We start from the raw sequence: 13,331 nt of genomic DNA on the forward strand, positions 1-13,331 counted from the left end.
GATCTCATTCTCCCCTCTATGACAGGTCTAATAGGATCTCATTCTCCACTCTATGACAGGTCTAATAGGATCTCATTCTCCCCTCTATGACAGGTCTAATAGGATCTCAATCTCCCCTCTATGACAGGTCTAATAGGATCTCATTCTCCCCTCTATGACAGGTCTAATAGGATCTCATTCTCCCCTATATGTCAGGTCTAATAGCCTGAGCTCTATGTGAGGAGATAAGGAGAATTATGGCCTCCTGTATATCTGCTCCACTTGTCAGGGGGTCCCATTGGTTTCTGAGACAGACTGCTCTATTGCTGGTGCCCTGGCTGTAGACCAACGCTCTCCCACACACACACTGATGATCCGTGCCTGGACTGAGATAGATTCATGTGATGTCCCATAGAGTGGTTGAGCTATAGCCTGCCAGACTCCTAGGGAGGGGCATGGAGCTTTTGCTCTCTGAGTATTACTGTTTCAACACCTGTGAGGACAGCAGTTCTGCTTCTGAGACTTGGTAAGAGATCACTTCGGTTTTCCCTCTTTCGATTCAGTAAGAGCCCGATCATAAATAGTAAAGAGCTATTTCATTTTACTATCCCTTTATAGCTTAAGAGAAAAGGGAGAACCTCCTTTTCAATGGGATCCTATAAAAATCTTAAATTGACTTGTAGAATCTGTAATAAATACAACAACTAAGTGCTGTATTTCTTTGATACACAGACAGACATCTCTGTGCATTTGGTTGCATTCGGCTCACACCCATTATGATCATTGCATTAAAGTAACTGTCCAGTATTTCCAGATTTACATGAAATATGACCTATAATTAATTGCAATATGAGTGGAATAGTTTTTCTTCCAAAAAAATGTAATGAAGTATGTTAAAAAGCTGCTTTTCTGTTTTGGAATGGAGTGGGCATACCCCAAAAACAAAATGGTGTGGTCCTACCGGTCATTAAAAATATTCATGCGAGTAGAACGCTGATTGGCCTTCATCTTCTATGGTGCAAAAGCAAGCATTTTTTAAACGGTCTGTTTACAGTTTATTTTTTATTTATTTGCTTCAGCCACAATTATGAGTATAAGATTATGAGTACAGTTACTTTAACAGTCAGCAAACCAGACGCAGGCTGCAATTATAGCCCTCTGCTGCTGGATGTGGAAAGGCCTATTTTAGCAGTCCTAATGAGTAGTCTACAAGACAGAGAGACAAAGAAACAGGGTGTGTGTGAGAGAGAGAGAGAGAGAGAGAGAGAGAGAGAGAGAGAGAGAATTCACAGAAAAAGACAGATGGAATCCAAAGAGAGAAAGAGAGAGAGATCGAAAATCCATAAAGAAAGAGAGAGGATATCCACAGAGAAATCCAAACAGAGAGAAAAAGAGAGAGGTAGAACCCACAGAGATAGAGAGAGTGATATAACCCACAGAGATAGAGAGAGAGAGAGAGAGAGAGTGATATAACCCACAGAGATAGAGAGAGGTTTTCCCATGCCAATAAAGCCACTTAAATTGAAATTGAATTGAGAGAGATGGATCCTAAAGAGATAGAGAAAGAGGTAAACAGAGAGAGATGGATCCTAAAGAGATAGAGAAAGAGGTAAACAGAGAGAGATGGATCCCACAGAGTTTATTTTTTTCATTTGTTATGAAACCAGGCAAACCAGTTAAAAACAAACTCTTATTTACAATGACGGCCTACCCCGGCTCCCAATTACGGCCAGTTGTGATACAGCCTGGAAACAAACCAGGGTCTGCAGTGACACCTCTAGCACTGAGATGCAGTGCCTTAGACCGCTGCACCACTCGGGAGCAGCGAGAGAGAGAGAAAGAGGGATAGAGAGAGAGAGAGATGGATCCCAAAGAGAGAAAGAGAAAGAGAAAGAGAGATGGAGATGGATCCCACAGAGAGATGGAGAAAGAGAGAACGAGAGATGGATCCCACAGAGAGATAGAGAAAGAGAGAGATGGATCCCACAGAGAGATAGAGATAGAGATAGATGGATCCCACAGAGAGATAGAGAAAGAGAGAGATGGATCCCATAGAGAGATACCTCCTCTGTCCCTGATGGCGAGGTTGTGTCCCCTCTTTAGAGTGATGTCCAGTTGGTACATCCCTGGGTTGGCAGGAGGAGCAGTCTCAGCATTACTTGACCCCGCGATGTTGATGCCCTGCAAGGAAACACAACAACTAGAAGTTAACCAGACAATCATCCACTACAACACAAGTAGTTAGCTCACCAATGAAAATACAAGTTGTTGCCCTGCAAAGAGAGACACACCTGATAACTTAAGCAGACAGACCAATCTATCCAATCCACATAAAGTAGCTCTACCACTAAATATCTACATGATCAAAAGCATGTAGACACCTGCTCGTCTAACATCTCATTCCAAAATTAATATGGAGTTGGTCCCCCCCTTTGCTGCTATAACAGCCTCCACTCATTAATATGGAGTTGGTTCCCCCTTTGCTGCTATAACAGCCTCCACTCATTAATATGGAGTTGGTTCCCCCTTTGCTGCTATAACAGCCTCCACTCATTAATATGGAGTTGGTTCCCCCTTTGCTGCTATAACAGCCTCCACTCCTTAATAAGGAGTTGGTTCCCCCTTTGCTGCTGTAACAGCCTCCACTCATTAATATGGAGTTGGTTCCCGTTTGCGTCTGTAACAGCCTCCACTCCTTAATAAGGAGTTGGTTCCCCCTTTGCTGCTGTAACAGCCTCCACTCATTAATATGGAGTTGGTTCACCCCTTTGCTGCTGTAACAGCCTCCACTCATTAATATGGAGTTGGTTCCCCCTTTGCTGCTATAACAGCCTCCACTCATTAATATGGAGTTGGTTCCCCCTTTGCTGCTATAACAGCCTCCACTCATTAATATGGAGTTGGTTCCCCCTTTGCTGCTGTAACAGCCTCCACTCATTAATATGGAGTTGGTTCCCCCTTTGCTGCTATAACAGCCTCCACTCATTAATATGGAGTTGGTTCCCCCTTTGCCGCTATAACAGCCTCCACTCATTAATATGGAGTTGGTTCCCCCTTTGCTGCTGTAACAGCCTCCACTCATTAATATGGAGTTGGTTCCCCTTTGCGTCTGTAACAGCCTCCACTCCTTAATAAGGAGTTGGTTCCCCCTTTGCTGCTGTAACAGCCTCCACTCATTAATATGGAGTTGGTTCCCCCTTTGCTGCTGTAACAGCCTCCACTCCTTAATAAGGAGTTGGTTCCCCCTTTGCTGCTATAACAGCCTCCACTCATTAATATGGAGTTGGTTCCCCCTTTGCTGCTATAACAGCCTCCACTCATTAATATGGATATGGAGTTGGTTCCCCCTTTGCTGCTGTAATAGCCTCCACTCTTCTGGCAAGGCTTTCCACTAGATGTTGGAACATTGCTATAGGGACTTGATTCCATCCAGCAACAAGAGCATTAGTGATGTCGGACAAACCCCTCCAGCCGACGCTTGGCATTGAGCATGGTAATCTTAGGCTTGTGTGCGGCTGTTCGGCCATGGAAACCCATTTCATGAAGCTTCCAACGAACAGTTCTTGTGCTGACGTTGCTTCCAGAGGCAGTTTGGAACGGTAGTGAGTGTTACAACTGAGGACAGACGATTTTTACACACTACGTGCTGCAGCACTAGGCGGTCCCATTCTGTGAGTTTGTGTGGCCTACCACTTCGCGGCTGAGCCGTTGTTGCTCCTAGACATTTCCACTTCACAATAAGAGCACTTACAGTTGACCGGGGCAGATCTAGCAGGGCGGACATTTGACGAACTGACTTGTTGGGAATGTGACATCCTATGACAGTGCCAACAAAAAGGTCACTGAAAGTCACTGAGCTCTTCAGTGAGGCCATTCTTCTGCCAATGTTTGTCTAGGGAGATTGCATGGCTGTGTGCTTAATTTTATAATCCACTAATTTGAAGGGGTGTCCACATACTTTTGTATATATAGTATATATTATAAGAGACAGCGGTGAATTGGAGTGAATAGATGGATGACCTAGGGGCATGTAAGGCAGATACACACACGAACCTGTGTGGAATGGCAGGGTCAGTTCAGAGTGCATGGATGAACAGAGCTCTTTACACAAGATAATACACAAATACAGTATGCTGCCCAGGACAAATGCTCAAGATGGCAGATACACATTGTGAATAGACAAAAAAATAGCAATGGGTTTTACAGTCATTGATATCACAGTCATTCAGGTCAAACTAACAGACACAACTGATCTCATGTAAATACTGTAGAAGTGATTGTGGATATCTGATATAGGACAGAGATATCTTAGAGAAACTTGCCTCCATGGGATGACTTCTGAAATAAAAAAACTGAATTAAAATAAAATAACTTAGAATATTCTTGTAGGTATTTGGGAATTCATTAACAAAGTGAAACTGTCAACTGTAGAGAATGTCTTGGCTGGCTCTTGAGAAATGTAGGGCTCAGTGACAATGACAGGGTGTGATAGAGTGAGCAAGCTTGCCCTACACAAAGAAATTCAACTAATGCTTTCAAAAGGAAAATCCAACTGAATCGTAGTTTATTTGTGGATCAACGTGGACCACGTTTTTGTTTTTCCATATGCAAATAAAAACACAAAAAGGGGCCTGCAACAACATTTGAATAGCATAAGACAATCAATTAAATGGTTTTGCATACAGAATGACAAAGTAGTTTTCGCCATGTTATACCAAGCTCTATGCAAACTCCTCTTTAACAGAGTGTGGAGACGCATTGAAACAGCATGATGGTATCCAGAAGAATTCTGCTGAAGTTTTCTAGGCCTAGGGCAAATTCACTGTGACATAGACACCACAGAGGTCAACAACAGTGACTTCTTCAGCAAATACATTTTCATTTGCATAAGCAGGTGAGAGAGCACACTGCTTCATGGCCAGGAAGGCACAAACAAACTCCAGGTACAAACCAGTGTGACTGCTACCTCACAAACCCCTTCTGAAACCTAGCTGTCCTCTTCACCTTTAGTTTAAATCATCACATTCAGACGTCGAATCGAGAGATATTATTAGACGGGAGGCAAAAAAAAACAAGGATTCTGCCAACATCCCTCTTCTCTATTGAAATAGCACCTCACAGTTTCCCAGAATGCACCTTAATATAGGTCTGCATCCCTACATTATGAATGCATTACTGACCAGGGGCCATACTCTTGTCAAAAGTCATGTATTACAGAGGGAATATTGGGATGCAGATGTATCTACTGTCAGAGGCTGCTGCTTTGCATAATGCTTAGAAAAGAGTAGACCTGATCCCTCATGAATAAGGAATTATGATGAGAGAGTTTCACTCCTCCTGTATGAGAGATGAGAGTAAATACTCTCATATATTCCACAGCATGAACCCGCTGCCAGAAAAGGAGATTCCATTTCAGCTCTCTGGGATTGGGTCATGCGTTGGGTCATGCGTCACACACACACACACACACAACCATGCACAAAAAAGGTATCTTTCAACCACTGAGTGAGTAGCAAGTTTTGTATACACATCTTTGAATTCACACTCATATCACTACTTCTTATCAAATCAAGCTTTATTTAAACAGCACATTTCAGACATGGACTGTGTTTCACCGGGGAAAATATTTAAAAAACGATGAAAATAAAAGCTGAAATATTTACTACACAACAAACATAAGATTAAAAAAAAAAAAAAAAAAAAAAAACTCAACAACTTATAAAGCACCTTAAGGAAAAGCAAAGCTAAAAAAAGTTTTTCAAGATTTTAAATATGTTCACAGTTTCAGCCCCCTCAGGTTCTCTGGCAGGCTATTCCAGAGGCTGGGATCATAATAACTAATGGCTGCTTCTCCATGCCTCTTGGTCCTGGGCTTTGGGATAGTTAAAAGGCCAGTACCAGAGGACCTGAGGGACCTACTGCGTATATAACTTAAAAGTATGTCTGACATGTATTGGGGTGCACAACCGTGGATTGATTTAAAAACCAAATGGAAGAATCTTAAAATGAATTGTAAAACTCACAGGTAGCCAGTGCAGAGACCTTTAAACCAGTGTAATGTGTGCTCTCTGTCTGGTCTTGGTCAGTACCCATGCTGCAGCATTCTGTATGTTTTGCAGTTGACCAATGCGTTTCTTGAGTAGACCAGACAGGAGAGCATTACAGTAGTAAAATAATGGATGAGTCTCTCTGTATCAGCCGGAGAGAGAAACGGCCGCACCTTGGCAATGTTCCTCACTTGGGGAAAAAAAGCTATTTTGGTCACATCCCTAATGTGTGATTTGAAATTGAGTTAAGAATCTAAAATGACACCTACGTTTTTTACCTTGTGTTTTATCTTTATTGCCCGTGAATTAAAATGTGTGGCCAGATTCTCTCTCTGTGCTTTGTCTACAACAATAATTACCTGTCTTCTCTTGATTTAGCTGTAGGAAGCTGTGAGCCATCCAAGTATTTAAATCACTATTAGTCTAATCGTTTATCCGTGGAGCGAAAATCTTCTGGCGACAGAGAAAAGTAAAGTTGTGTATCGTCTGCGTAGCATTGAAAATCAATTCTGTGTTTTCTGATAACGCTGCCAAGGGGTAACATATATAAACTAAAACAGTAGCGGACCCAAAATCAAACCCTGTAGAACGCTAGGTGAGACCCTGTGGAACGCCAGGTGAGACCCTGTGGAACGCCAGGTGAGACCCTGTGGAACGCCAGGTGAGACCATGTGGCAGAACTGCAATATTTCACACTGAGCACCAATATACCTCACGTAGCTCCTGAAGTTCATTCTCTCACCAGATATTAACTAAGGATATCAACTCATAGTTAGCAGGGGCTATTCTTCATACCAGAAACTGTCTTTATAAAAGGCATTATGAAGGCGTGTGGCCTTGAGGGGTCCATGAGACCGTCATTCCTCGTGGTAGTGGCACTGGCAGGTCATTTCCACTCTGTGTTACCACCTCCTTTTTTACATAGCAGCTTTCAACATTATTAGACCACTCATGACAAACCCCCTTAATGACAATCCCCATCAGCTAGTCACACAGCCACTGCAGTCTGCTCAGCTCTCTGCTGACCTCACCATTTGGACCCCAGGAAGAGTAGCTGCTGCATGAGAAACAGTTAATGGGGATCCAAATTAACTAAAGTAAACCAGTCACCACTTCTCCCCTCTGCATTCCCTAGGAGTCGGCTTGGCCTGGAGTTGTTCGTAACCATGTAATCTGCCTGGAGAAAACATATAGTCGTAATGAGTCACTGTACGCTTCCTTAGCCCTTGGCTAACACTGAGCTGGTTAGCATGGAGAGGTGCTGAGCTCTGTTGTTGGACAGGACAGTGTCATTTTGTACATTTATCCAGAGCACATACATTTTCATCAAATCCACAACCCTGGCTTTGCAAGCACCATGCTCTAACAACTGAGCCTCGCAGGACTGTAATGGGTGTTGAAGACTGAGCTGTATGATGGATGTGGCAGCTGATTTGGATAAACACTTTATGTTTCCATGCAGCCAGGTGCCATGGAAACGCATTTGCATCAGAAAAGGGTGTGTGTGTCAGGATTGCATAGGACGGAACAGTATGTGTGTGTGTGTGTGTGTGTGTCCGTTTGCGTTGCCTGGGTGCACAAGTGTTAAAAAGTCTGTTTACCTACAACATAATGAACCACAGCATCTGTCATAATAGAAACTACAGTAGTAGTTTAAACACACAGTTCCTTCTAAACCATCAGACTCACTGGATTGGACTGAGAGAAGCAGCCATTAATACTTTCAACAACACAATTTTAGTCTCTTCGTCTAACTAATGAAGAGCTATAGTCAACATTGAAATAACCAAAAAACGGCAATAAGCACATCTGCCTGATTGTGCGCAGCAGTTGTTGATCTTATTGAGTCCTATTTCACATCCATTCATATTTCACACAGTCATTTCTTTAAAGTCAAGCTTGGAAGGAAAGGGCTGATAGAAAATATCAAATACTATGTGATGAGAAACTTCTCCTGGACATCAATAGCTAACAGTCAGTTATTCAAACAGACCCTAGTGGTACGGCCCAACCCCTCAGTGGGACCCTAGTGGTACGGCCCAACCTCTCAGTGGGATCCTAGTGGTACGGCCCAACCCCTCAGTGGGACCCTAGTGGTACGGCCCAACCCCTCAGTGGGACCCTAGTGGTACGGCCCAACCCCTCAGTGGGACCCTAGTGGTATGGTCTAACCCCTCAGTGGGACCCTAGTGGTACGGACCAACCCCTCAGTGGGACCCTAGTGGTACGGTCTAACCCCTCAGTGGGACCCTAGTGGTACGGTCTAACCCCTCAGTGGGACCCTAGTGGTACGGTCTAACCCCTCAGTGGGACCCTAGTGGTACGGCCCAACCCCTCAGTGGGACCCTAGTGGTACGGTCTAACCCCTCAGTGGGACCCTAGTGGTACGGTCTAACCCCTCAGTGGGACCCTAGTGTACCAGAGAACAAGCAGAAAAGTGAAGATCCAATCAAATGGATGTGAAACTACACTCCAACCAGGATGCATTTATGTGATTAAAATAATTTTTCATGGGGCACCCGAACATAAACAAAACCAAAATGGGCTGTAGATTTCTCCCATTCAGAGTCTATCTGAGATGGACTAAAGACATATTTTTAGTTTGTTCACCACACTTTATTGGGCCAATGTTTCTGCAATCTATTTAGTACTAAATAAGAGATACATTGTATGAATAGACTAGTTCGGAAAGTGCTGGATAGTTTGGGTTTTGTGTATTTACCGAATAACCCATCATATAAAACCTAATGTGTGTAACACAGTGTGCTGACAAAACATTTGACTGTCAGTCAGTATACACAATTTATGTACAGTATGCATTGCAATGTATGCTTCACCTTAACGACAAACAGAAACAACATGTGCTACTGTAACCCACAGCTAAATCAATAAACTATTTTAAAGACATACTATAGACCTAAATCATTAGGTTCTCACATAGCTCTGCATCTCTGTGCTAGAGGCGTCACTACAGACGTCCTGGTTTGATTCCAGGTTGTATAACAACCGGCCGTAATTGTGAGTCCTCATAGGGCTGCGCATAATTGGCCCAGTGTCATCCGGGTTTGGCTGGTGTAGGCCGTCATTGTAAATTTGTCCTAGTTAAATATATACAGTATATAGATTTGTTAAATAGCAAACCCTATAGTATGACTAATAGAGAAACAGCTAGTTCTCTATACTATAACGATAGAATGTTCAGATGAGTTTGCATATTTCAAGAGCTAATTGACTCTGTTCCGGAATCCCTTGTACTGTATATAGCCTCGCTACTGTTATTTTACTGCTGCTGTTTAATTATGTGTTATTTACATTTTTTACTTACCTATTTTTGAATTAACACTTATTTTTCTTAAAAGTACATTGTTGGCTAGAGCCTGTAAGTAAGCATTTCACTGTTGTATTCAGCACATGTGACAAATAAAATTTGATTTGATTTGAATACAAGGAGCTCATTATTTCTGCCATATTTTTCACCTTTATTTTAAGCCATTAAACTCTATCCCTGGTCTACCCTGCTCAGGCTACAGACTCATCCCAGGTCTACCCTGCTCAGGCTACAGACTCATCCCAGGTCTACCCTGCTCAGGCTACAGACTCATCCCTGGTCTACCCTGCTCAGGCTACAGACTCATCCCAGGTCTACCCTGCTCAGGCTACAGACTCATCCCAGGTCTACCCTGCTCAGGCTACAGACTCATCCCAGGTCTACCCTGCTCAGGCTACAGACTCATCCCAGGTCTACCCTGCTCAGGCTACAGACTCATCCCAGGTCTACCATGCTCAGGCTACAGACTCATCCCAGGTCTACCCTGCTCAGGCTACAGACTCATCCCAGGTCTACCCTGCTCAGGCTACAGACTCATCCCATCTCATGCCCTGCTCAGGCTACAGACTCATCCCATCTCATGCCCTGCTCAGGCTACAGACTCATCCCATCGCATTCCCTGCTCAGGCTACAGACTCATCCCATCGCATTCCCTGCTCAGGCTACAGACTCATCCCATCGCATTCCCTGCTCAGGCTACAGACTCATCCCATTGCATTCCCTGCTCAGGCTACAGACTCATCCCATCGCATTCCCTGCTCAGACTACAGACTCATCCCATCGCATTCCCTGCTCAGGCTACAGACTCATCCCATATCATGCCCTGCTCAGGCTACAGACTCATCCCATATCATGCCCTGCTCAGGCTACAGACTCATCCCATCGCATTCCCTGCTCAGGCTACAGACTCATCCCATCTCATTCCCTGCTCAGGGTACACACTCTTCCCATCTCATGCCCTGCTCAGGCTACACACTCTTCCCATCTCATTCCCTGCTCAGGCTACACACTCTTCCCATCTCATGCCCTGCTCAGGCTACAGACTCATCCCATCTCTCTCTCTCTCAAGTATCAATAAACATCTCATGGTAAGCTGATCCCCACCATTGAACGTCAGCCATAAACTCAGTGGTGTCAGGGTGGAAGGCGTACAGTCAGCATGACAACATACACACAGTCACTCATCAATCAATCACCAGCCACACACTATTGTCTTCAGCTTAATTACTTATCATGTAATACCATCCTACCTAACCCCCACACAGAGACAGAGAGCATATTGGTCAGAGGAGCAACCTCAGTGAAATGCGAGCAGGCTTTCGTTGAGTTTGAACTTTGCGACCTTTTGCCACATTTCAGGCTTCAAACAAAGATATAAAACTGTATTTTTTTGTGAAGAATCAACAACAAGTGGGACACAATCATGAAGTGGAACGACATTTATTGGATATTTCAAACTTTTTTAACAAATCAAAAAATGAAAAATTGGGCGTGCAAAATTATTCAGCCCCCTTAAGTTAATACTTTGTAGCGTCACCTTTTGCTGCGATTACAGCTGTAAGTCGCTTGGGGTATGTCTCTATCAGTTTTGCACATCGAGAGACTGAAATGTTTTCCCATTCCTCCTTGCAAAACAGCTCGAGCTCAGTGAGGTTGGATGGAGAGCATTTGTGAACAGCAGTTTTCAGTTCTTTCCACAGATTCTCGATTGGATTCAGGTCTGGACTTTGACTTGGCCATTCTAACACCTGGATATGTTTATTTTTGAACCATTCCATTGTAGATTTTGCTTTAAGTTTTGGATCATTGTCTTGTTGGAAGACAAATCTCCGTCCCAGTCTCAGGTCTTTTGCAGACTCCATCAGGTTTTCTTCCAGAATGGTCCTGTATTTGGCTCCATCCATCTTCCCATCAATTTTAACGATCTTCCCTGTCCCTGCTGAAGAAAAGCAGGCCCAAACCATGATGCTGCCACCACCATGTTTGACAGTGGGGATGGTGTGTTCAGGGTGATGAGCTGTGTTGCTTTTACGCCAAACATAACGTTTTGCATTGTTGCCAAAAAGTTCAATTTTGGTTTCACCTGACCAGAGCACCTTCTTCCACATGTTTGGTGTGTCTCCCAGGTGGCTTGTGGCAAACTTTAAACAACACTTTTTATGGATATCTTTAAGAAATGGCTTTCTTCTTGCCACTCTTCCATAAAGGCCAGATTTGTGCAATATACGACTGATTGTTGTCCTATGGACAGAGTCTCCCACCTCAGCTGTAGATCTCTGCAGTTCATCCAGAGTGATCATGGGCCTCTTGGCTGCATCTCTGATCAGTCTTCTCCTTGAATGAGCTGAAAGTTTAGAGGGACGGCCAGGTCTTGGTAGATTTGCAGTGGTCTGATACTCCTTCCATTTCAATATTATCGCTTGCACAGTGCTCCTTGGGATGTTTAAAGCTTGGGAAATCTTTTTGTATCCAAATCCGGCTTTAAACTTCTTCACAACAGTATCTCGGACCAGCCTGGTGTGTTCCTTGTTCTTCATGATGCTCTCTGCGCTTTTGACGGACCTCTGAGACTATCACAGTGCAGGTGCATTTATACGGAGACTTGATTACACACAGGTGGATTGTATTTATCATCATTAGTCATTTAGGTCAACATTGGATCATTCAGATATCCTCACTGAACTTCTGGAGAGAGTTTGCTGCACTGAAAGTAAAGGGGCTGAATAATTTTGCACGCCCAATTTTTCAGTTTTTGATTTGTTAAAAAAGTTTGAAATATCCAATAAATGTCGTTCCACTTCATGATTGTGTCCCACTTGTTGTTGATTCTTCACAAAAAAATACAGTTTTATATATTTATGTTTGAAGCCTGAAATGTGGCAAAAGGTCGCAAAGTTCAAGGGGGCCGAATACTTTCGCAAGGCACTGTATGTGTACCATTCAGAAGGTGAATGGGCAAGACAAAATATGCCACTGTACTGTCTGTCGCCGTACTGTCTGTCACCGTACTGTAGAGCAACTCATACTTTTTAGTTTTTTATTTTACCTTTATTTAACCAGGTAGGCAAGTTGAGAACAAGTTCTCATTTACAATTGCGACCTGGCCAAGATAAAGCATAGCAGTTCGACAGATACAACGACACAGAGTTACACATGGAGTAAAACAAACATACAGTCAATAATACAGTATAAACAAGTCTATATACAATGTGAGCAAATGAGGTGAGAAGGGAGGTAAAGGCAAAAAAGGCCATGGTGGCAAGGTAAATACAATATAGCAAGTAAAACACTGGAATGGTAGTTTTGCAATGGAAGAATATGCAAAGTAGAAATAAAAATAATGGGGTGCAAAGGAGCAAAATAAATAAATAAATTAAATACAGTTGGGAAAGAGGTAGTTGTTTGGGCTAAATTATAGGTGGGCTATGTACAGGTGCAGTAATCTGTGAGCTGCTCTGACAGTTGGTGCTTAAAGCTAGTGAGGGAGATAAGTGTTTCCAGTTTCAGAGATTTTTGTAGTTCGTTCCAGTCATTGGCAGCAGAGAACTGGAAAGAGAGGCGGCCAAAGAAAGAATTGGTTTTGGGGGTGACTAGAGAGATATACCTGCTGGAGCGTGTGCTACAGGTGGGAGATGCTATGGTGACCAGCGAGCTGAGATAAGGGGGGACTTTACCTAGCAGGGTCTTGTAGATGACATGGAGCCAGTGGGTTTGGCGACGAGTATGAAGCGAGGGCCAGCCAACGAGAGCGTACAGGTCGCAATGGTGGGTAGTATATGGGGCTTTGGTGACAAAACGGATTGCACTGTGATAGACTGCATCCAATTTGTTGAGTAGGGTATTGGAGGCTATTTTGTAAATGACATCGCCAAAGTCGAGGATTGGTAGGATGGTCAGTTTTACAAGGGTATGTTTGGCAGCATGAGTGAAGGATGCTTTGTTGCGAAATAGGAAGCCAATTCTAGATTTAACTTTGG

The 13,331-nt window shown here is 43.4% G+C and overlaps 1 protein-coding gene across 8 annotated transcripts in view; it reads right to left on the reverse strand.

Moving 5' to 3' along the window:
• Positions 1 to 13,331, reverse strand: part of LOC110525302 (multiple C2 and transmembrane domain-containing protein 1) — a 246,940-nt gene that overhangs the window by 134,670 nt on the left and 98,939 nt on the right. For all 8 annotated transcript variants that reach the window (XM_090237030.1, XM_036979436.2, XM_036979435.2 and 5 more), the window contains one exon: positions 2,043 to 2,160. In XM_090237030.1, the coding sequence (XP_090093156.1) occupies positions 2,043 to 2,160 (118 nt within the window). The remainder of the gene's footprint in view (positions 1 to 2,042; positions 2,161 to 13,331) is intronic.

This window comes from Oncorhynchus mykiss, chromosome 6 (genome assembly GCF_057628025.1).
Source record: "Oncorhynchus mykiss isolate SJ-2025 chromosome 6, ASM5762802v1, whole genome shotgun sequence".
In the NCBI taxonomy this organism is placed as follows: Eukaryota; Metazoa; Chordata; class Actinopteri; order Salmoniformes; family Salmonidae; genus Oncorhynchus; species Oncorhynchus mykiss.